Here is a 26,011-nt window from a genome sequence, read left to right on the forward strand (position 1 = left end):
GCAGAGAGTAGAGCAGAGAGCAGAGAGTAGAGCAGAGAGCAGAGCAGAGAGCAGAGAGTAGAGCAGAGAGCAGAGAGTAGAGCAGAGAATAGAGCAGAGAGTAGAGAGTAGAGCAGAGAGTAGAGCAGAGAGTAGAGAGCAGATCAGAGAGCAGATCAGAGAGCAGAGAGCAGAGAGTAGAGCAGAGAGCAGAGAGTAGAGCAGAGAGCAGAGAGTAGAGCAGAGAGTAGAGAGCAGATCAGAGAGCAGATCAGAGAGCAGATCAGAGAGCAGAGAGCAGATCAGAGAGCAGATCAGAGAGCAGATCAGAGAGCAGAGAGCAGAGAGTAGAGCAGAGAGTAGAGCAGAGAGTAGAGAGTAGAGAGCAGAGAGTAGAGCAGAGAGCAGATCAGAGAGCAGAGAGTAGAGCAGAGAGCATATCAGAGAGAAGAGAGCAGAGAGTAGAGCAGAGAGCAAATCAGAGAGCAGAGAATAGAGCAGAGAGCAGATCAGAGAGCAGAGAGCAGATCAGAGAGAAGAGAGCAGATCAGAGAGCAGAGAGCAGAGCAGAGAGCAGAGCAGAGAGCAGAGCAGAGAGCAGAGAGTAGAGCAGAGAGCAGAGAGTAGAGCAGATCAGAGAGTAGTGAGCAGAGAGCAGATCAGAGAGTAGAGCAGAGAGTAGAGCAGAGAGTAGAGAGTAGAGCAGAGGGAAGTGCAGAGAACAGATCAGAGAGCAGCGAGCAGAGCGTAGAGCAGAGAGCAGATCAGAGAGCAGGGATTAGAGCAGAGAGCATATCAGCGAGCAGAGAGTAGAGCAGAAAGGAGAGCGGAGAGCAGATCAGAGAGCAGAGAGCAGAGAGCAGATCAGAGAGCAGAGAGTAGAGCAGAGATCGGAGAGTAGAGAGTAGATCAGAGAGCAGATCAGAGAGCAGAGAGCAGATCAGAGCAGATCAGAGAGCATAGAGTAGATCAGAGAGCAGAGAGTAGAGAGTAGAGAGTAGAGCAGAGAGCAGATCAGAGAGCAGAGAGCAGAGAGTAGAGAGTAGAGCAGAGAGCTCTTGCCTGTGGCAACAGGTCACAAATCTTGCTGCTGTGATGGTACACTGTGGTATTTCACCCAGTAGATAATGGAGTTTATCAAAATTGGATTTGTTTTCGAATTCTTTGTGGATCTGTGTAATCTGAGGGAAATATGTCTCTCTAATATGGTCATACATTGGGCAGGAGGTTAGGAAGTGCAGCTCCGTTTCCACCTCATTTTGTGGGCAGTGTGCACATAGCCTGTCTTCTCTTGAGAGCCATGTCTGTCTACGGCGGCCTTTCTCAATAGCAAGGCTATGCTCACTGAGTCTGTACATAGTCAAAGCTTTCCTTAATTTTGGGTCAGTCACAGTGGTCAGGTATTCTGCCGCTGTGTACTCCCTGTTTAGGGCCAAATAGCATTCTAGTTTGCTCTGTTTTTTTGTTAATACTTTCCAACGTGTCAAGTAATTATCTTTTTGTTTCCTCATCATGATCTCTCTCTGTCCCTCTCTCTGCCCCCCCACCCAACTCCCCCTCTCTGCCCCCCCCCCCCTCTGCCCCCCCTTCTCTGCCCCCCCTCTCTCTGTCCCTCTCTCTGTCTCTCTCTGTCCCTATCTCTGTCCCCCCCTCCGCTCCCCCTCCACACCCCCCGCCCTGCCCCCCCCCCCCTCTTCCCCCCCCCTTTCTCTGCCCCCCCCTCTCTGCCCCTCCCCCCCCTTCTCTGCCCCCCATCCCACCCCCCCACCCCTCTCAGGATGGAGTCAACAGAGAAGTGTGATGTGGTGATTCAACATTTCAATGGAAAGTTCCTGAAGACTCCTCCAGGCGTACCAGGTATGAGGAACAGCTACTCTTGTCTTTTGTGGGGGTGTTGAGTTCAAAGTGCTTCGATTTGTATCTTAAAGGCCAAGTGTAGTTCAAAAAATGTAATTTTTCCTGTGTTGTGTATATATATTTCCACACTGTGAGGTTGGAATGATACTGTGAAATAGTGAAAACGGTGATAATGCCCTTTTAAGTGTAAGAGCTGTTTGAAAAAAAACAACCTGAAATTTCAGCCTGTTTTGTTGGGATGGAGTTTTGGCCTGCCTGGTGACATCACATTATTGAATAGACCAATAAGAAAGAGAGTTCTAAACCTCTCTGCCAATAACAGCTCGTTTTCAGCCCCCTGCCCCAGACAGTCCTAGCAGAATTCTTGTTTGAGAAATTGCTCTTCGCTAAGAAGCTATTTCTGCTTCTTTTTGACAATTTTAGTTTAAAACAATCACAGTAAAGTACTTAATTCTTACCCAGAAAATGATATTGAGATTAAAACAGGTGCATTGGACCTTTAATATCAGCTCTGAGTCCTGGAGAAACCTGTTCTGTGTGTCCTGAAAGTACCTCGGGATGATTTTACAAGTGTGTCAATAAATCCCAAAGTAACTGAGTCTCTGACATCCCCTAAAGCCAACAAGCTATCCCCTTCCCTATAAACACAGCAGTAAACGCCCCAGGCGGAACCCTGGTTTACACACAGGCACATAGCCGTTCTAACCTGTCAGACTGGGGTCCTCATTCCTCCGTGATGGTTCCTGTCTGGCTCAAGCTGAGCTCAGTTTCCTACTGCGCTGTGTCTGATGGCACTCCTCTCGCCATGGGCTGTCCTTCTGGCTCAGAGCCTCCAGGTTTTATTCTGAACCACAGGAGGAGGGAGAGGATAGAGAGAGAGATGAGGGGATAGAGAGGAAGAGAGAGAGAGAGATGAGGGGATAGAGAGGAAGATAGAGCGAGAGATGAGGGATAGAAGGGAAGATAGAGAGAGATGAGGGGATAGAGAGAGAGATGAGGGGATAGAGGAGAAGATAGAGAGAGATGAGGGGATAGAAGGGAAGATAGAGAGAGATGAGGGGATAGAGAGGAAGATAGAGAGAGAGATGACGGGACAGAGGGGAAGATAGAGAGAGATGAGGGGATAGAGAGAGAGATGAGGGGATAGAGGGGAAGATTGAGAGAGAGATGAGGGGATAGAGAGAAAGATAGAGAGAGAGATGAGGGGATAGAGAGGAAGATAGAGAGAGAGATGACGGGACAGAGGGGAAGATAGAGAGAGATGAGGGGATAGAGAGAGAGATGAGGGGATAGAGGGGAAGATAGAGAGAGAGATGAGGGGATAGAGAGGAAGATAGAGAGAGAGATGAGGGGATAGAGAGGAAGATGGAGAGAGAGATGAGGGATAGAAGGGAAGACAGAGAGAGATGAGGGGAGAGAGAGAGATGAGGGATAGAGAGGAAGATAGAGAGAGATGAGTGGATAGAGAGAGAGATGAGGGATAGAGAGAGATGAGGGGATAGAGAGAGAGATGAGGGATAGAGAGGAAGATAGAGAGAGATGAGGGGATAGAGAGAGAGATGAGGGGATAGAAATGAGGGAGGGAGGGAGGGAGGGAGGGAGGGAGGGAGGGAGGGAGGGAGGGAGGGAGGGAGGGAGGGAGGGAGGGAGGGAGGGAGGGAGAGCAGTAGATTGTCGAGCGGTCTCTGATCTAGAGATATGATTTGTGAGGTGTATCTGTGTGGCAGACAGGAAGACAGGTGCATGATGGATCACTCCATCTATCTTTGTCTGATACTCCCGGGACACCGCCAGCCTCCTTCGGCACCGTACGTGTGTGTGCGCACGTACGTGCACCTCAGTTCCAGTGAAGTGATATTGTGTGTAGCCTATGGATTGTAAGGTGTAACTGATCGTAGCCCATGGATTGTAAGGTGTAACTGATCGTAGCCCATGGATTGGAAGGTGTAACTGATCGTAGCCTATGGATTGTAAGGTGTAACTGATCGTAGCCTATGGATTGGAAGGTGTAACTGATCGTAGCCCATGGATTGGAAGGTGTAACTGATGTGTAACTGATCGTAGCCCATGGATTGGAAGGTGTAACTGATCGTAGCCCATGGATTGGAAGGTGTAACTGATCGTAGCCCATGGATTGGAAGGTGTAACTGATGTGTAACTGATCGTAGCCCATGGATTGGAAGGTGTAACTGATGTGTAACTGATCGTAGCCCATGGATTGGAAGGTGTAACTGATCGTCGCCTATGGATTGGAAGGTGAAACTGATCGTAGCCTATGGATTGGAAGGTGTAACTGATCGTAGCCTATGGATTGGAAGGTGTAACTGATCGTAGCCTATGGATTGTCAGGTGTAACTGATCGCAGCCTATGGATTGGAAGGTGTAACTGATCGTAGCCTATGGATTGGAAGGTGTAACTGATCGTAGCCCATGGATTGGAAGGTGTAACTGATCGTAGCCCATGGATTGGAAGGTGTAACTGATCGTAGCCTATGGATTGGAAGGTGTAACTGATGTGTAACTGATCGTAGCCCATGGATTGGAAGGTGTAACTGATCGTAGCCTATGGATTGGAAGGTGTAACTGATCGTAGCCCATGGATTGGAAGGTGTAACTGATCGTAGCCCATGAATTGGAAGGTGTAACTGATGGTCGCCGTTTGGACTCGGCCAGCAGGCCGTCCTCATACAGACTCGTAACCAGACTGAATGAGACGGGGATGTAGGAAACCTGTACGATTAGCCACAGTCAGTGGAGTAACATGTGACTATACTGAACAGAGAAGTACTACAGTACAGTAGGGTCTGCACCCCAAATGGACCACTATTCCCTATGGGCTCTGGTAGAAGATACAGTAGGGTCTGGATCCCCTATTCCCTATGGCTCTGGTAGAAGATACAGTAGGGTCTGGATCCCCTATTCCCTATGGGCTCTGGTAGAAGATACAGTAGAGTCTGGATCCCCTATTCCCTAGGGGCTCTGGTAGAAGATACAGTAGGGTCTGGATCCCAAAGGGCACACTATTCCCTAGGGGCTCTGGTAGAAGATACAGTAGGGTCTGGATCCCCTATTCCCTATGGGCTCTGGTAGAAGATACAGTAGGGTCTGGATCCCCTATTCCCTATGGGCTCTGGTAGAAGATACAGTAGAGTCTGGATCCCCTATTCCCTAGGGGCTCTGGTAGAAGATACAGTAGGGTCTGGATCCCCTATTCCCTAGGGGCTCTGGTAGAAGATACAGTAGGGTCTGGATCCCCTATTCCCTATGGGCTCTGGTAGAAGATACAGTAGGGTCTGGATCCCCTATTCCCTATGGGCTCTGGTAGAAGATACAGTAGGATCTGGATCCCCTATTCCCTATGGGCTCTGGTAGAAGATACAGTTGGGTCTGGATCCCCTATTCCCTATGGGCTCTGGTAGAAGATACAGTAGGGTCTGGATCCCCTATTCCCTATGGGCTCTGGTAGAAGATACAGTAGGGTCTGGATCCCAAAGGGCACACTATTCCCTATGGGCTCTGGTAGAAGATACAGTAGGGTCTGGATCCCCTATTCCCTATGGGCTCTGGTAGAAGATACAGTAGGGTCTGGATCCCCTATTCCCTAGGGGCTCTGGTAGAAGATACAGTAGGGTCTGGATCCCAAAGGGCACACTATTCCCTATGGGCTCTGGTAGAAGATACAGTAGGGTCTGGATCCCCTATTCCCTAGGGGCTCTGGTAGAAGATACAGTAGGGTCTGGATCCCCTATTCCCTATGGGCTCTGGTAGAAGATAGAGTAGGGTCTGGATCCCCTATTCCCTATGGGCTCTGGTAGAAGATACAGTAGGGTCTGGATCCCAAAGGGCACACTATTCCCTATGGGCTCTGGTAGAAGATACAGTTGGGTCTGGATCCCCTATTCCCTATGGGCTCTGGTAGAAGATACAGTAGGATCTGGATCCCCTATTCCCTATGGGCTCTGGTAGAAGATACAGTAGGGTCTGGATCCCCTATTCCCTATGGGCTCTGGTAGAAGATACAGTAGGGTCTGGATCCCCTATTCCCTATGGGCTCTGGTAGAAGATACAGTAGGGTCTGGATCCCAAATGGCACACTATTCCCTATGGGCTCTGGTAGAAGAGACAGTAGGGTCTGGATCCCCTATTCCCTATGGGCTCTGGTAGAAGATACAGTAGGGTCTGGATCCCAAAGGGCACACTATTCCCTAGGGGCTCTGCTAGAAGATACAGTTGGGTCTGGATCCCAAATGGCACACTATTCCCTATGGGCTCTGGTAGAAGAGACAGTAGGGTCTGGATCCCCTATTCCCTATGGGCTCTGGTAGAAGATACAGTAGGGTCTGGATCCCCTATTCCCTATGGGCTCTGGTAGAAGATACAGTAGGGTCTGGATCCCCTATTCCCTATGGGCTCTGGTAGAAGATACAGTAGGGTCTGGATCCCCTATTCCCTATGGGCTCAGGTAGAAGATACAGTAGGGTCTGGATCCCCTATTCCCTATGGGCTCTGGTAGAAGATACAGTAGGGTCTGGATCCCCTATTCCCTATGGGCTCTGGTAGAAGATACAGTAGGGTCTGGATCCCAAAGGGCACACTATTCCCTATGGGCTCTGGTAGAAGATACAGTAGGGTCTGGATCCCCATTTCCCTATGGGCTCTGGTAGAAGATACAGTAGGGTCTGGATCCCCTATTCCCTAGGGGCTCTGGTAGAAGATACAGTAGGGTCTGGATCCCAAATGGCACACTATTCCCTATGGGCTCTGGTAGAAGATACAGTAGGGTCTGGATCCCCTATTCCCTATGGGCTCTGGTAGAAGATACAGTAGGGTCTGGATCCCCTATTCCCTAGGGGCTCTGGTAGAAGATACAGTAGGGTCTGGATCCCCTATTCCCTATGGGCTCTGGTAGAAGATACAGTAGGGTCTGGATCCCAAATGGCACACTATTCCCTATGGGCTCTGGTAGAAGATACAGTAGGGTCTGGATCCCCTATTCCCTAGGGGCTCTGGTAGAAGATACAGTAGGGTCTGGATCCCCTATTCCCTAGGGGCTCTGGTAGAAGATACAGTAGGGTCTGGATCCCCTATTCCCTAGGGGCTCTGGTAGAAGATACAGTAGGGTCTGGATCCCCTATTCCCTATGGGCTCTGGTAGAAGATACAGTAGGGTCTGGATCCCCTATTCCCTAGGGGCTCTGGTAGAAGATACAGTAGGGTCTGGATCCCAAAGGGCACACTATTCCCTATGGGCTCTGGTAGAAGATACAGTAGGGTCTGGATCCCCATTTCCCTATGGGCTCTGGTAGAAGATACAGTAGGGTCTGGATCCCCATTTCCCTATGGGCTCTGGTAGAAGATACAGTAGGGTCTGGATCCCCTATTCCCTAGGGGCTCTGGTAGAAGATACAGTAGGGTCTGGATCCCCTATTCCCTATGGGCTCTGGTAGAAGATACAGTAGGGTCTGGATCCCAAATGGCACACTATTCCCTATGGGCTCTGGTAGAAGATACAGTAGGGTCTGGTAATCATGTAAAGTATGTTTAGATAGATGTATTCCCTATATCGTGCACTACTCTTGACCAGAGCCCTATTCCCTATATCGTGCACTACTCTTGACCAGAGCCCTATTCCCTATATCGTGCACTACTCTTGACCAGAGCCCTATTCCCTATATCGTGCACTACTCTTGACCAGAGCCCTATTCCCTATATCGTGCACTACTCTTGACCAGAGCCCTACTCCCTATATCGTGCACTACTCTTGACCAGAGCCCTATTCCCTATATCGTGCACTACTCTTGACCAGAGCCCTATTCCCTATATCGTGCACTACTCTTGACCAGAGCCCTATTCCCTATATCGTGCACTACTCTTGACCAGAGCCCTATTCCCTATATCGTGCACTACTCTTGACCAGAGCCCTATTCCCTATATCGTGCACTACTCTTGACCAGAGCCCTATTCCCTATATCGTGCACTACTCTTGACCAGAGCCCTATTCCCTATATCGTGCACTACTCTTGACCAGAGCCCTATTCCCTATATCGTGCACTACTCTTGACCAGAGCCCTATTCCCTATATCGTGCACTACTCTTGACCAGAGCCCTATTCCCTATATCGTGCACTACTCTTGACCAGAGCCCTATTCCCTATATCGTGCACTACTCTTGACCAGAGCCCTATTCCCTATATCGTGCACTACTCTTGACCAGAGCCCTATTCCCTATATAGTGCACTACTCTTGACCAGAGCCCTACTCCCTATATAGTGCACTACTCTTGACCAGAGGTCTATGGGGAATATTTGGGACTCAATTGCTTGTCTTCAGCATTGCATGGTGGTCTTTTACCAAAGTGGCTTGTTCCATTATTCTCCTCAGAGGTGATTTAGTTCAATTATGACAGAGGTGATTTAGTTCTATCATGACAGAGATGATTTAGTTATACTATGAGAGAGATGATTTAGCTCTATGATGACAGAGATGATTTAGCTCTATGATGACAGAGATGATTTAATTATATTATGACAGAGGTGATTTAGTTCAATTATGACAGAGGTGATTTAGTTCAATTATGACAGAGATGATTTAATTATATTATGACAGAGGTGATTTAGTTCAATTATGACAGAGGTGATTTAGTTCAATTATGACAGAGGTGATTTAGTTCAATTATGACAGAGGTGATTTAGTTCAATTATGACAGAGGTGATTTAGTTCAATTATGACAGAGGTGATTTAGTTCAATTATGACAGAGATGATTTAATTATATTATGACAGAGGTGATTTAGTTCAATTATGACAGAGATGATTTAATTATATTATGACAGAGGTGATTTAGTTCAATTATGACAGAGATGATTTAATTATATTATGACAGAGGTGATTTAGTTCAATTATGACAGAGGTGATTTAGTTCAATTATGACAGAGGTGATTTAGTTCAATTATGACAGAGATGATTTAATTATATTATGACAGAGGTGATTTAGTTCAATTATGACAGAGGTGATTTAGTTCAATTATGGCAGAGGTGATTTAGTTCAATTATGACAGAGGTGATTTAGTTCAATTATGACAGAGGTGATTTAGTTCAATTATGACAGAGGTGATTTAGTTCAATTATGACAGAGGTGATTTAGTTCAATTATGACAGAGGTGATTTAGTTCAATTATGGCAGAGGTGATTTAGTTCAATTATGACAGAGGTGATTTAGTTCAATTATGACAGAAGAGATTTAGTTCAATTATGACAGAGGTGATTTAGTTCAATTATGACAGAGGTGATTTAGTTCAATTATGACAGAGGTGATTTAGTTCAATTATGACAGAAGAGATTTAGTTCAATTATGACAGAGGTGATTTAGTTCAATTATGACAGAGGTGATTTAGTTCAATTATGACAGAGGTGATTTAGTTCAATTATGACAGAGGTGATTTAGTTCTATTGTGACAGAGGTGATTTAGTTATATCATGACAGAGGTGATTTAGTTCTATTGTGACAGAGGTGATTTAGTTATATCATGACAGAGGTGATTTAGTTCTATTGTGACAGAGGTGATTTAGTTATATCGTGACAGAGGTGATTTAGTTATATCATGACAGAGGTGATTTAGTTATATCATGACAGAGGTGATTTAGTTATATCATGACAGAGGTGATTTAGTTCTATTTTGACAGAGGTGATTTAGTTATATCATGACAGAGGTGATTTAGTTATATCATGACAGAGGTGATTTAGTTATATCATGACAGAGGTGATTTAGTTCTATTTTGACAGAGGTGATTTAGTTCTATTTTGACAGAGGTGATTTAGTTATATCATGACAGAGATGATTTAGTTCTATTTTGACAGAGGTGATTTAGTTCTATTTTGACAGAGGTGATTTTGTTCAATTATGACAGAGATGATTTAGTTCTACTATGACAGAGACAATATAGTTATTTTTTAACAGAGGTGATTTAGTTCAATTATGACAAAGATTATATAGTTCTAATATGACCGAGATGATTTAGTTCTATTATGACAGAGATGAAATCCCAGATGGCTGTGTGTGGGTGCGAGCGTTCATTTGTGCGTGTGATACCAATTATACCCCGGTTCCAGCCCTGTCAACTCAGAGAGAGGACAAGGATTCAGTCTGTCACAGGCTCCAGTGGCGTGTGTGGGGTGACCCGTCAAATTGTGATCCTCTCTACTCTCTAAGGCTGGTAAAAATGGGGAAATCAAGCTGCCAGAAAGAGGTTAACTACAACCCACAGGGTTTGTTCGCTGCTATAGACACACTCAGAGGGAATACTTCTCCCCAGCTAGGATCTGTTCTGTTCACTTATCTCCATTGTTTATCTGCTGTTTATCCATTAGTTTGGGCTTTCCCCTGGATTTGACAGAGGGGTTGGCTGGGATGGTTTCTAGTCAGACCAGAGGTGGTACTGGGGTTGACTAGGAGGCTACAGTATGGGGATCCTTCCTCTCTGATACCCTGTAGACAGTTGGCTGGGATGGTTTCTAGTCAGACCAGAGGTGGTACTGGGGTTGACTAGGAGGCTACAGTATGGGGATCCTTCCTCTCTGATACCCTGTAGACAGTTGGCTGGGATGGTTTCTAGTCAGACCAGAGGTGGTACTGGGGTTGACTAGGAGTCCTTCCTCTCTGATACCCTGTAGACAGTTGGCTGGGATGGTTTCTAGTCAGACCAGAGGTGGTACTGGGGTTGACTAGGAGGCTACAGTATGGGGATCCTTCCTCTCTGATACCCTTTAGACAGTTGGCTGGGATGGTTTCTAGTCAGACCAGAGGTGGTACTGGGGTTGACTAGGAGTCCTTCCTCTCTGATACCCTGTAGACAGTTGGCTGGGATGGTTTCTAGTCAGACCAGAGGTGGTACTGGGGTTGACTAGGAGGCTACAGTATGGGGATCCTTCCTCTCTGATACCCTTTAGACAGTTGGCTGGGATGGTTTCTAGTCAGACCAGAGGTGGTACTGGGGTTGACTAGGAGTCCTTCCTCTCTGATACCCTGTAGACAGTTGGCTGGGATGGTTTCTAGTCAGACCAGAGGTGGTACTGGGGTTGACTAGGAGGCTACAGTATGGGGATCCTTCCTCTCTGATACCGCTCTCTCACTCTAACCCTGTCATGTTACTGTCCACTTCACTTCCTGTGTGTCCTGTTTTAACAATGACGCCACTTGTCTGTATGTCAGGTGAGGAGAGGTTGTCTGTCTGTCTGTCAGGTGAGGAGAGGTTGTCTGTCTGTCTGTCTGGGGTGAGGAGAGGTTGTCTGTCTGTCTGTCAGGTGAGGAGAGGTTGTCTGTCTGTCTGGGGAGAGGAGAGGTTGTCTGTCTGTCTGTCTGGGGTGAGGAGAGGTTGTCTGTCTGTCTGTCTGGGGAGAGGAGAGGTTGTCTGTCTGTCTGTCAGGTGAGGAGAGGTTGTCTGTCTGTCTGGGGAGAGGAGAGGTTGTCTGTCTGTCTGTCTGGGGTGAGGAGAGGTTCTCTGTCTGGGGTGAGGAGAGATTGTCTGTCTGTCTGTCTGGGGTGAGGAGAGGTTGTCTGTCTGTCTGGGGTGAGGAGAGGTTGTCTGTCTGTCTGTCTGGGGTGAGGAGAGGTTGCCTGTCTGTCTGTCTGGGGTGAGGAGAGGTTGTCTGTCTGTCTGTCTGGGGTGAGGAGAGGCTGTCTGTCTGTCTGTCTGGGGTGAGGAGAGGTTGTCTGTATGTCTGTCTGGAGTGAAGAGAGGTTGTCTGTCTGTCTGGGGTGAGGAGAGGTTGTCTGTCTGTCTGGGGAGAGGAGAGGTTGTCTGTCTGTCTGTATGTCTGGGGTGAGGAGAGGTTGTCTGTCTGTCTGGGGTGAGGAGAGGTTGTCTGTCTGTCTGTCTGGGGTGAGGAGAGGTTGTCTGTCTGTTCCCTTGTAGTGCACTACTTTGACCAGAGCATGTCAGCAATAGCTTTCCATTTGGGACGCAGGCATAATTTATTTATAATTTATTTAACTAAGCAAGTCAGTTAAGAACAAGATCTTATTTTCAATGACAGCCTTGGAACAGTGGGTTGACTGCCTTGTTCAGTGGCACAACGACAGATTTTTTACCTTGTCAGCTCGGGGATTCGATCTTGCAACCTTTCGGTTACTAGTCCAACGCACTAGGCTACCCTGCCGCCCCAGGCAACAGAGACAGGACTTCCCCTCCGGGTTCATTAGGGTTAGGCTTCACGTATCTCTCTAAGAGGAGAGTGGTTTAACGACAACAACTGGTTATAACAATAACATTTATGAATGTGAGGCCACGTTTAGAGCAGAATAGGACTTGGGACTTGACTCTTCTCATCCCAGAGACACAGTTCCCTGGTGCCACATCAGAGTGACAATAACATTTATGAATGTGAGGCCACGTTTAGAGCAGAATAGGACCTGGGACTTGACTCTTCTTCACCCCAGAGACACAGTTCCCTGGTGCCACGTCAGAGTGATAATTACATGTATTTCAGCTGTTGCTGATTTCATCAAGTGTTTATTAATAAAGTGTGTTGAGCTGTAGAATGATTGATGTGTCTCCGTGACAACACAAACAAAGGCCTAGTTCAGATCCACATCATGGCAGAGGCACGGGAGATAACATTATAATGAGAAAATGGTTGAAGGGAAATGATCTTTTAATACCGAACTATCTGATGGAAAGTATTTTATTTGTTAATAACCTGCTGTGTTCCCTCCACCGACGGGAGACAGAGAGAGACAACAAAATAACCAAGGTCACGTCCCCAATGGTACCATGTTCACTATAGAGGGACCCACTGGGCCCTGTTCCACCCTGTTCCCTATAGAGGGACCTATTGGGCCATGTTCACTATAGAGGGACCCACTGGGCCCTGTTCCCTATAGAGGGACCCATTGGGCTCTACTACACCCTCTTCCCTATAGAGGGACCCATTTGGCCCTGTTCCACCCTGTTCCCTATAGAGGGACCCATTGGGCTCCGTTCCCTATAGAGGGACCCATTGGGCTCTGTTCCCTATAGAGGGACCCACTGGGCCCTGTTCACTATAGAGGAACCTATTGGGCCCTGTTCACTATAGAGGGACCTATTGGGCTCTACTCCACCCTGTTCCCTATAGAGGGACCCATTGGGCCCTGTTCCCTATAGAGGGACCCATTGGGCCATGTTCCCTATAGAGGGACCTATTGGGCCAGGTTCAATATAGAGGGACCCATTGGGCCCTGTTCCACCCTGTTCCCTATAGAGGGACCCATTGGGCCCTGTTCCACCCTGTTCCCTATAGAGGGACCCATTGGGCCCTGTTCCACCCTGTTCCCTATAGAGGGACTCATTGGGCCCTGTTCCCTATAGAGGGACCCATTGGGCCATGTTCCCTATAGAAGGACCCATTGGGCCCTGTTCCCTATAGAGGGACCCATTGGGCCCTGTTCCCTATAGAGGGACCCATTGGGCTCTACCCCACCCTGTTCCCTACAGTGGGACCTATTGGGCTCTACTCCACCCTGTTCCTTATAGAGGGACCTATTGGGCTCTACTCCACCCTGTTCCCTATAGAGGGACCCATTGGGCTCTACTCCACCCTGTTCCTTATAGAGGGACCTATTGGGCTCTACTCCACCCTGTTCCCTATAGAGGGACCTATTGGGCTCTACTCCACCCTGTTCCCTATAGAAGGACCCATTGGGCTCTGCTCCAAAGTATCACACTGTAAAGGGAACAGTGTTCCATCTCAGATTTTCACTCCATTATTTTTCAATATCTTAATATGCCTTTGAAAGAGTCACACGTCACACACAGCGTTATTCATCGTAGAATCAGCACAAGTAGCTTGACAGATGGGACAAGATGTGGAGTTTCAACATATTACCAATAATAACGGTGTGAGATTAAATGACAGATTGATACAGTGTGTATCAGTGACATGTTCTCCGTCGAAAGCCTTTCGTAGAAACACCCAGTCAGTTGATGTCATGATGAGAGTATCAGTATAGTGGACACTGACACACCCAGTCAGTTGATATCATGATGAGAGTATCAGTATAGTGGACACTGACACACCCAGTCAGTTGATATCATGATGAGAGTATCAGTATAGTGGACACTGACACACCCAGTTAGTTGATATCATGATGAGAGTATCAGTATAGTGGACACTGACACACCCAGTCAGTTGATATCATGATGAGAGTATCAGTATAGTGGACACTGACCCACCCAGTCAGTTGATATCATGATGAGAGTAGCAGTATAGTGGACACTGACCCACCCAGTCAGTTGATATCATGATGAGAGTAGCAGTATAGTGGACACTGACCCACCCAGTCAGTTGATATCATGATGAGAGTAGCAGTATAGTGGACACTGACCCACCCAGTCAGTTGATATCATGATGAGAGTAGCAGTATAGTGGACACTGACTCCTCCTTATCCCTCACTCACATAGACATGCAGTCATCACTTCTAATGCCAGCATGTGTATATACTGTACACTACACACTTAGAAAAAAAGAGTTCTGGAAGGGTTCTTCGGCTGTCCCCATAAGAGAACCCTTTTTTGGTTCCAGGTAGATCTATTTTTGGTTCCATGTAGAACCCTTTTGGTTCCATGTAGAACCCTTTTGGTTCCATGTAGAACCCTTTTGGTTCCATGTAGAACCCTTTTGGTTCCAGGTAGAACCCTTTTGGTTCCATGTAGAACCCTTTTGGTTCCATGTAGAACCCTTTTGGTTCCAGGTAGAACCCTTTTGGTTCCATGTAGAACCCAAAAAGGGTTCTTCAAAGGGTTCTCCTATGGGGACAGCTGAAAACCCCTCTGTCCATGTACACACTGAGGATACAAAAACATGAAGAACAGCTTCCTATTATTGAGTTGCACCCTTCCCTTTTTTGCCCTCAGAACAGCCTGAATTCTTTGGGGGCATGGACTCTAAATGGATGTCCTTTGGGTGGTGGAACCTTCTTGATACACTCAGGAAACTGTTGAGTGTGAAAAACCCCAGTAGCGTTGCAGTTCTTGACACAAACCGGTGAGCCTGGCACCTTCTACCATACCCCTGTTCAAAGACACTTCAATCTTTTGTCTTGCCCCATTCACCCTCTGAATGACACACAGACACAATCCATGTCTCAAGGCTTAAACATACTTTTTTAATTAACCTGTCTCCTCCCCTTCATCTACACTGATTTAAAGTGGATTCAACAGGTGGCATCAATAAGGGATCAAAACTTTCACCTGGACTCACCTGGTCAGTCTGTCGTGGAAAGAGCAGGTGTTCTTAAAATGTCTTATCCACTCAGTTTAGTCGTAATTTTGTAATGTCATGAACTAACAACATACCCACTACTATAGAGACATGAAGATCACCCACTACTATAGAGACAACATGAAGATCACCCACTACTATAGAGACATGAAGAACACCCACTACTATAGAGACAACATGAAGATCACCCACTACTATAGAGACATGAAGATCACCCACTACTATAGAGACAACATGAAGATCACCCACTACTATAGAGACATGAAGATCACCCACTACTATAGAGACAACATGAAGATCACCCACTACTATAGAGACATGAAGATCACCCACTACTATAGAGACATGAAGATCACCCACTACTATAGAGACATGAAGATCACCCACTACTATAGAGACAATATGAAGATCACCCACTACTATAGAGACATGAAGATCACCCACTACTATAGAGACAACATGAAGATCACCCACTACTATAGAGACAACATGAAGATCACCCACTACTATAGAGACAACATGAAGATCACCCACCACTATAGAGACATGAAGATCACCCACTACTATAGAGACATGAAGATCACCCACTACTATAGAGACATGAAGATCACCCACTACTATAGAGACATGAAGATCACCCACTACTATAGAGACAACATGAAGATCACCCACTACTATAGAGACAACATGAAGATCACCCACTACTATAGAGACATGAAGATCACCCACTACTATAGAGACAACATGAAGATCACCCACTACTATAGAGACAACATGAAGATCACCCACTACTATAGAGACATGAAAATCACCCACTACTATAGAGACAACATGAAGAACACCCACTACTATAGAGACATGAAGATCACCCACTACTATAGAGACAACATGAAGATCACCCACTACTATAGAGACATGAAGATCACCCACTACTATAGAGACAATATGAAGATCACCCACTACTATAGAGACAATATGAAGATCACCCACTACTATAGAGACAACATGAAGATCACCCACTACTATAGAGACAATATGAAGATCACCCACTACTATAGAGACATGAAGATCACCCACTACTATAGAGACAATATGAAGATCACCCACTACTATAGAGACATGAAGATCACCCACTACTATAGAGACATGAAGAACACCCACTACTATAGAGACAACATGAAGATCACCCACTACTATAGAGACATGAAGAACACCCACTACTATAGAGACAACATGATGAACACCCACTACTATAGAGACAACATGAAGATCACCCACTACTATAGAGACATGAAGATCACCCACTACTATAGAGACAACATGAAGATCACCCAGTACTATAGAGACAACATGAAGATCACCCACTACTATAGAGACAATATGAAGACCACCCACTACTATAGAGACAACATGAAGATCACCCACTACTATAGAGACAACATGAAGATCACCCACTACTATAGAGGCAACAGGGGTTGTTAGGGTTGTTAGACCCCTCATTAGACCCCATCAGTGCCAAGCAGCAGCAACAACCAATCAGACTAACAGAAATCCACAGAGAAGTGATACGACAAGGTCAATTTTAAACCTACAGGAAGTGACTAGTCCAAGCTTATTATGTTTCTGTTTCTATTCCCAGTGCTGTTTCCTTCCTGTTTCCTCCCGCTGGTCTCCATGGAGATCCCATGTCAAACAGTTGGCTGTATTTACCTAAACAAACCAATGCCAGTGTGGAGAGCAAACTCCACACTTAATCCTGGACAGATTTTAATTCCTGATAAACGGAAAATAAACACCATGAATGTATTCCCAAATGACACCCCCGTTCTCTATTTAGTGTACTACTTGAGACCAGGACACATAGAGTAGTGCACTACTTTAGACCAGGACACATAGAGTAGTGCACTACTTGAGACCAGGACACATAGAGTAGTGCACTACTTTAGACCAGGACACATAGAGTAGTGCACTACTTTAGACCAGGACACATAGAGTAGTGCACTACTTGAGACCAGGACACATAGAGTAGTGCACTACTTTAGACCAGGACACATAGAGTAGTGCACTACTTTAGACCAGGACACACAGAGTAGTGCACTACTTTAGACCAGGACACATAGAGTAGTGCACTACTTTAGACCAGGACACATAGAGTAGTGCACTACTTTAGACCAGGACACATAGAGTAGTGCACTACTTTAGACCAGGACACATAGGGTAGTGCACTACTTTAGACCAGGACACATAGAGTAGTGCACTACTTTAGACCAGGACACATAGAGTAGTGCACTACTTTAGACCAGGACACATAGAGTAGTGCACTACTTTAGACCAGGACACATAGAGTAGTGCACTACTTTAGACCAGGACACACAGAGTAGTGCACTACTTTAGACCAGGACACATAGAGTAGTGCACTACTTTAGACCAGGACACATAGAGTAGTGCACTACTTTAGACCAGGACACATAGAGTAGTGCACTACTTGAGACCAGGACACATAGAGTAGTGTACTACTTTAGACCAGGACACATAGAGTAGTGCACTACTTTAGACCAGGACACATAGAGTAGTGTACTACTTTAGACCAGGACACATAGAGTAGTGCACTACTTTGGACCAGGACACATAGAGTAGTGCACTACTTTAGACCAGGACACATAGAGTAGTGCACTACTTTAGACCAGGACACATAGAGTAGTGTACTACTTTAGACCAGGACACATAGAGTAGTGTACTACTTGAGACCAGGACACATAGAGTAGTGCACTACTTTAGACCAGGACACATAGAGTAGTGCACTACTTTAGACCAGGACACATAGAGTAGTGCACTACTTTAGACCAGGACACATAGAGTAGTGCACTACTTGAGACCAGGACACATAGAGTAGTGCACTACTTTAGACCAGGACACATAGAGTAGTGCACTACTTTAGACCAGGACACATAGAGTAGTGCACTACTTTAGACCAGGACACATAGAGTAGTGCACTACTTTAGACCAGGACACATAGAGTAGTGCACTACGTTAGACCAGGACACATAGAGTAGTGCACTACTTTAGACCAGGACACATAGAGTAGTGCACTACTTTAGACCAGGACACATAGAGTAGTGCACTACTTTAGACCAGGACACATAGAGTAGTGCACTACTTTAGACCAGGACACATAGAGTAGTGCACTACTTTAGACCAGGACACATAGAGTAGTGCACTACTTTAGACCAGGACACATAGAGTAGTGCACTACTTTAGACCAGGACACATAGAGTAGTGCACTACGTTAGACCAGGACACATAGAGTAGTGCACTACTTTAGACCAGGACACATAGAGTAGTGCACTACTTTAGACCAGGACACATAGAGTAGTGCACTACTTTAGACCAGGACACATAGAGTAGTGCACTACTTTAGACCAGGACACATAGGGTAGTGCACTACTTTAGACCAGGACACATAGAGTAGTGCACTACTTTAGACCAGGACACATAGAGTAGTGCACTACTTTAGACCAGGACACATAGAGTAGTGCACTACTTTAGACCAGGACACATAGAGTAGTGCACTACTTTAGACCAGGACACATAGAGTAGTGCACTACTTTAGACCAGGACACATAGAGTAGTGCACTACTTTAGACCAGGACACATAGAGTAGTGCACTACTTTAGACCAGGACACATAGAGTAGTGCACTACTTTAGACCAGGACACATAGAGTAGTGCACTACTTTAGACCAGGACACATAGAGTAGTGCACTACTTTAGACCAGGACACATAGAGTAGTGCACTACTTTAGACCAGGACACATAGAGTAGTGCACTACTTTAGACCAGGAAACATAGAGTAGTGCACTACTTTAGACCAGGACACATAGAGTAGTGCACTACTTTAGACCAGGACACATAGAGTAGTGCACTACTTTAGACCAGGACACATAGAGTAGTGCACTACTTTAGACCAGGACACACAGAGTAGTGCACTACTTTACACCAGGACACATAGAGTAGTGCACTACTTTAGACCAGGACACATAGAGTAGTGCACTACTTTAGACCAGGACACATAGAGTAGTGCACTACTTTAGACCAGGACACATAGGGTAGTGCACTACTTTAGACCAGGACACATAGAGTAGTGCACTACTTTACACCAGGACACATAGAGTAGTGCACTACTTTAGACCAGGACACATAGAGTAGTGCACTACTTTAGACCAGGACACATAGAGTAGTGCACTTCTTGCTAAATGAAATAAAGTGAATTAAAACAATTAACAGTTAACATTACATTCACAGAAGTTCCAAAAGAATAAAGACATTACGAATATAATTGTATGTATATATACAGTGTTGTAATGATGTAGAAATAGTTACAAGGGGACATAAATCAACATGTAGGTTATATTTACAATTTTGTTTGTTCTTCACTGGTTGCCCTGTTGTGGTATTACACCCAGTAGATATGGGAGTTTAACAAAAACTGGGTTTGTTTTCAAATTCTTTGTGGATCTGTGTAATCTGTGGAAAATGTGTGTCTCTAATATGGTCCTAAATTTGGCGGGTTAGGAAGTGCAGCTCAGTTTCCACCTCATTTTGTGGGCAGTGAGCACATAGCCTGTCTTCTCTTGAGAGCCATGTCTGCCTACGGCGGCCTTTCTCAATAGCAAGGCTATGCTCACTGAGTCTGTACATAGTCAAAGCTTTCCTTAATTTTGGGTCAGTCACAGTGGTCAGGTATTCTGCCGCTGTGTACTCTCTGTTTAGGGCCAAATAGCATTCTAGTTTGCTCTGTTTTTTTGTTAATTCTTTCCAATGTGTCAAGAAATTATCTTTTTGTTTTCTCATGATTTGGTTGGGTCTAATTGTGCTGTTGTCCTGGGGCTCTGTAGGGTGTGTTTGTGTTTGTGAACAGAGCCCCAGGACCAGCTTGCTTAGGGGACTCTTCTCCAGGTTCATCTCTCTGTAGGTGATGGCTTTGTTATGGAAGGTTTGTGAATCACTTCCTTTTAGGTGGTTGTAGAATTTAACGTCTCTTTTCTGGATTTTGATAATTAGTGGGTATCGGCCTAATTCTCCTCTGAATGCAGTATTTGGTGTTCTACGTTGGACACAAAGGATATTTTAGCAGAATTCTGTATGCGGAATCTCAATTTGGTGTTTGTCCCATTTTGTGAATTCTTGGTTGGTGAGCGGACCCCAGACCTCACAACCATAAAGGGCAATGGGCTCTATAACTAATTCAAGTATTTTTAGCCAGATCCTAATTGGTATGTTGAACTTTATGTTCCTTTTGATGGCATAGAATGCCCTTCTTGCCTCATCTCTCAGATCGTTACCTGTGGCGCTGATGTTTAGGCCGAGGTATGTATAGTTTTTTGTGTGCTCTAGGGCAACAGTGTCTAGATGGAATTTGTATTTGTGGTCCTGGCGACTGGACCTTTTTTGGAACACCATTATTTTTGTCTAACTGAGATTCACTGTCAGGGCCCAGGTCTGACATAATCTGTGCAGAAGATCTAGGTGCTGCTGTAGGTCCTCCTTGTTTGAGGACAGAAGCACCAGATCATCAGCAAACAGTAGACATTTGAATTCAGATTCTAGTAGGGTGAGGCCGGGTGCTGCAGACTGTTCTAGTGCCCGCGCCAATTTGTTGATATTTATGTTGAAGAGGGTGGGGCTTAAGCTGCATCCCTGTCTCACCCCCCGGCCCTTTGGAAAGAAATGTGTGTTTTTTGCCAATTTAAACCTCACATCTGTTGTTTGTGTACGTGGATTTTACAGCGTTGATTATTTTTCCCCCAACACCACCTTCCATTAATTTGTATAGCAGACCCTCATGCCAATATGAATCAAAAGCTTTTTTGAAATCAACGAAGCATGAGAAGACTTTGTTCTCTCTTCCCCCAACACCTGTTGTCTCTGAGTCTTCAGTAGTCTTCTCTCCCCTCAGTACCCCCCCCCAACACCTGTTGTCTCTGAGTCTTCAGTAGTCTCCTCTCCCCTCAGTACCCCCCCCCAACACCTGTTGTCTCTGAGTCTTCAGTAGTCTACTCTCCCCTCAGTACCCCCCCAACACCTGTTGTCTCTGAGTCTTCAGTAGTCTCCTCTCCCCTCAGTACCCCCCCCCCCAACACCTGTTGTCTCTGAGTCTTCAGTAGTCTCCTCTCCCCTCAGTACCCCCCCCCCAACACCTGTTGTCTCTGAGTCTTCAGTAGTCTACTCTCCCCTCAGTACCCCCCCCCCAACACCTGTTGTCTCTGAGTCTTCAGTAGTCTCCTCTCCCCTCAGTACCCCCCCACCCCAACACCTGTTGTCTCTGAGTCTTCAGTAGTCTACTCTCCCCTCAGTACCCCCCCCCCCCCAACACCTGTTGTCTCTGAGTCTTTAGTAGTCTCCTCTCCCCTCAGTACCCCCCCCCAACACCTGTTTTCTCTGAGTCTTCAGTAGTCTACTCTCCCCTCAGTACCCCCCCCCCAACACCTGTTGTCTCTGAGTCTTCAGTAGTCTCCTCTCCCCTCAGTACCCCCCCCCAACACCTGTTGTCTCTGAGTCTTCAGTAGTCTCCTCTCCCCTCAGTACCCCCCCCCCACCCCCCCAACACCTGTTGTCTCTGAGTCTTTAGTAGTCTCCTCTCCCCTCAGTACCCCCCCCCAACACCTGTTTTCTCTGAGTCTTCAGTAGTCTACTCTCCCCTCAGTACCCCCCCCCCAACACCTGTTGTCTCTGAGTCTTTAGTAGTCTCCTCTCCCCTCAGTACCCCCCCCCCCAACACCTGTTGTCTCTGAGTCTTCAGTAGTCTCCTCTCCCCTCAGTACCTACCCCCCCCAACACCTGTTTTCTCTGAGTCTTCAGTAGATGTAGATGGTATCGAGTACAGTATATACATATGAGATGAGTATGTAAACAAAGTGGCATAGTTAAAGTGGCTAGTGATACATGTATTACATAAGGATACAGTCGATCATATAGAGTACAGTATATACGTATGCATATGAGATGAATAATGTAGGGTAAGTAACATTATATTAGGTAGCATTGTTTAAAGTGGCTAGTGATATATTTACATCATTTCCCATCAATTCCCATTATTAAAGTGGCTGGAGTTGAGTAATTGTCAGTGTGTTGGCAGCAGCCACTCAATGTTAGTGGTGGCTGTTTAACAGTCTGATGGCCTTGAGATAGAAGCTGTTTTTCAGTCTCTCGGTCCCAGCTTTGATGCACCTGTACTGACCTCGCCTTCTGGATGATAGTGGGGTGAACAGGCAGTGGCTCGGGTGGTTGATGTCCTTGATGATCTTTATGGCCTTCCTGTGACATCGGGTGGTGTAGGTGTCCTAGAGGGCAGGTAGTTTGCCCCCGGTGATGCGTTGTGCAGACCTCACTACCCTCTGGAGAGTCTTACGGTTGAGGGCGGAGCAGTTGCCGTACCAGGCGGTGATACAGCCCACCAGGATGCTCTCGATTGTGCATCTGTAGAAGTTTGTGAGTGCTTTTGGTGACAAGCCGAATTTCTTCAGCCTCCTGAGGTTGAAGAGGCGCTGCTGCCCCTTCTTCACAATGCTGTCTGTGTGAGTGGACCAATTCAGTTTGTCTGTGATGTGTATGCCGAGGAACTTAAAACCTGCTACCCTCTCCACTACTGTTCCATCGATGTGGATAGGGGGGTGTTCCCTCTGCTGTTTCCTGAAGTCCACAATCATCTCCTTAGTTTTGTTGATGTTGAGTGTGAGGTTATTTTCCTGACACCACACTCCGAGGGCCCTCACCTCCTCCCGTAGGCCGTCTCGTCGTTGTTGGTAATCAAGCCTACCACTGTTGTGTCGTCCGCAAACTTGATGATTGAGTTGGAGGCGTGCGTGGCAACGCAGTCGTGGGTGAACAGGGAGTACAGGAGAGGGCTCAGAACGCACCCTTGTGGGGCCCCAGTGTTGAGGATCAGCGGGGAGGAGATGTTGTTGCCTACCCTCACCACCTGGGGGCGGCCCGTCAGGAAGTCCAGTACCCAGTTGCACAGGGCGGGGTCGAGACCCAGGGTCTCGAGCTTGATGACGAGCTTGGAGGGTACTATGGTGTTGAATGCCGAGCTGTAGTCAATGAACAGCATTCTCACATAGGTATTCCTCTTGTCCAGATGGGTTAGGGCAGTGTGCAGTGTGGTTGAGATTGCATCGTCTGTGGACCTATTTGGGCTGTAAGCAAATTGGAGTGGGTCTAGGGTGTCAGGTAGGGTGGAGGTGATATGGTCCTTGACTAGTCTCTCAAAGCACTTCATGATGACGGAAGTGAGTGCTACGGGGCGGTAGTCGTTTAGCTCAGTTACCTTAGCTTTCTTGGGAACAGGAACAATGGTGGCCCTCTTGAAGCATGTGGGAACAGCAGACTGGTATAGGGATTGATTGAATATGTCCGTAAACACACCGGCCAGCTGGTCTGCGCATGCTCTGAGGGCGCGGCTGGGGATGCCGTCTGGGTCTGCAGCCTTGCGAGGGTTAACACGTTTAAATGTCTTACTCACCTCGGCTGCAGTGAAGGAGAGACCGCAAGTTTTCGTTGCAGGCCGTTGCAGGCCGTGTCAGTGGCACTGTATTGTCCTCAAAGCGGGCAAAAAAGTTATTTAGTCTGCCTGGGAGCAGGACATCCTGGTCCGTGACTGGGCTGGATTTCTTCCTGTAGTCCGTGATTGACTGTAGACCCTGCCACATGCCTCTTGTGTCTGAGCCGTTGAATTGAGATTCTACTTTGTCTCTGTACTGACGCTTAGCTTGTTTGATAGCCTTGCGGAGGGAATAGCTGCACTGTTTGTATTCGGTCATGTTACCAGACACCTTGCCCTGGTTAAAAGCAGTGGTTCGCGCTTTCAGTTCCACGCGAATGCTGCCATCAATCCACGGTTTCTGGTTAGGGAATGTTTTAATCGTTGCTATGGGAACGACATCTTCAACGCACGTTCTAATGAACTCGCACACCGAATCAGCGTATTCGTCAATGTTGTTGTCTGACGCAATACGAAACATGTCCCAGTCCACATGATGGAAGCAGTCTTGGAGTGTGGAGTCAGCTTGGTCGGACCAGCATTGGACAGACCTCAGCGTGGGAGCCTCTTGTTTTAGTTTCTGTCTGTAGGCAGGGATCAACAAAATGGAGTCGTGGTCAGCTTTTCCGAAAGGGGGGCGGGGCAGGGCCTTATATGCGTCGCGGAAGTTAGAGTAACAATGATCCAAGGTCTTTCCAACCCTGGTTGCGCAATCGATATGCTGATAAAATTTGGGGAGTCTTGTTTTCAGATTAGCCTTGTTAAAATCCCCAGCTACAATGAATGCAGCCTCCGGATAAATGGTTTCCAGTTTGCAAAGAGTCAAATAAAGTTCATTCAGAGCCAACGATGTGTCTGCTTGGGGGGGGGATATATACGGCTGTGATTATAATCGAAGAGAATTCTCTTGGTAGATAATGCGGTCTACATTTGATTGTGAGGAATTCTAAATCAGGTGAACAGAAGGATTTGAGTTCCTGTATGTTTCTTTCATCACACCATGTCACGTTAGTCATAAGGCATACGCCCCCGCCCCTCTTCTTACCAGAAAGATGTTTGTTTCTGTCTGCGCGATGCGTGGAGAAACCTGTTGGCTGCACCGCCTCGGATAGCGTCTCTCCAGTAAGCCACGTTTCCGTGAAGCAAAGAACGTTACAGTCTCTGATGTCCCTTTGGAATGCTACCCTTGCTCGGATTTCATCAACCTTGTTGTCAAGAGACTGGACATTGGCAAGAAGAATGCTAGGGAATGGTGCACGGTGTGCCCGTCTCCGGAGTCTGACCAGAAGACTGCCTCGTTTCCCTCTTTTTCGGAGTCGTTTTTTGGGGTCGCTGCATGGGATCCACTCCGTTGTCCTGTTTGTAAGGCAGAACACAGGATCTGCGTCGCGAAAAACATATTCTTGGTCGTACTGATGGTGAGTTGACGCTGATCTTATATTCAGTAGTTCTTCTCGACTGTATGTAATGAAACCTAAGATGACCTGGGGTACTAATGTAAGAAATAACACGTAAAAAAAACCCAAAAAACTGCATAGTTTCCTAGGAACGCGAAGCGAGGCGGCCATCTCTGTCGGCGCTGGAAGTAGTCTCCTCTCCCCTCAGTACCCCCCCCCCCCAACACCTGTTGTCTCTGAGTCTTCAGTAGTCTCCTCTCCCCTCAGTACCCCCCCCAACACCTGTTTTCTCTGAGTCTTCTGTAGTCTACTCTCCCCTCAGTACCCACCCCCCCAACACCTGTTTTCTCTGAGTCTTCAGTAGTCTACTCTGCCCTCAGTACCCACCCCCCCAACACCTGTTTTCTCTGAGTCTTCAGTAGTCTACTCTCCCCTCAGTACCCACCCCCAACACCTGTTATCTCTGAGTCTTCAGTAGTCTACTCTCCCCTCAGTACCCCCCCCCCCCCCCAACACCTGTTGTCTCTGAGTCTTCAGTAGTCTCCTCTCCCCTCAGTACTCCCCCCACAACACCTGTTGTCTCTGAGTCTTCAGTAGTCTCCTCTCCCCTCAGTACCCCCCCCCCAACACCTGTTGTCTCTGAGTCTTCAGTAGTCTCCTCTCCCCTCAGTACCCCCCCCCCCCCAACACCTGTTGTCTCTGAGTCTTCAGTAGTCTCCTCTCCCCTCAGTACCCCCCCCCAACACCTGTTGTCTCTGAGTCTTCAGTAGTCTCCTCTCCCCTCAGTACCCCCCCCCAACACCTATTGTCTCTGAGTCTTCAGTAGTCTCCTCTCCCCTCAGTACCCCCCCCCCAACACCTGTTGTCTCTGAGTCTTCAGTAGTCTCCTCTCCCCTCAGTACCCACCCCCCCAACACCTGTTGTCTCTGAGTCTTCAGTAGTCTCCTCTCCCCTCAGTACCCACCCCCCCAACACCTGTTGTCTC

At 46.9% G+C, this 26,011-nt stretch overlaps 1 protein-coding gene across 1 annotated transcript in view; it reads left to right on the plus strand.

Moving 5' to 3' along the window:
* Window positions 1–26,011, plus strand: part of rbms3 (RNA binding motif, single stranded interacting protein) — a 208,075-nt gene that overhangs the window by 141,540 nt on the left and 40,524 nt on the right. Inside the window, exon 6 of the mRNA XM_036934979.1 lies at window positions 1,757–1,836. Within this exon, the coding sequence (XP_036790874.1) occupies window positions 1,757–1,836 (80 nt within the window). The remainder of the gene's footprint in view (window positions 1–1,756; window positions 1,837–26,011) is intronic.

The sequence above is a fragment of the Oncorhynchus mykiss genome, chromosome 2, assembly GCF_013265735.2.
Source record: "Oncorhynchus mykiss isolate Arlee chromosome 2, USDA_OmykA_1.1, whole genome shotgun sequence".
Classification (NCBI taxonomy): Eukaryota; Metazoa; Chordata; class Actinopteri; order Salmoniformes; family Salmonidae; genus Oncorhynchus; species Oncorhynchus mykiss.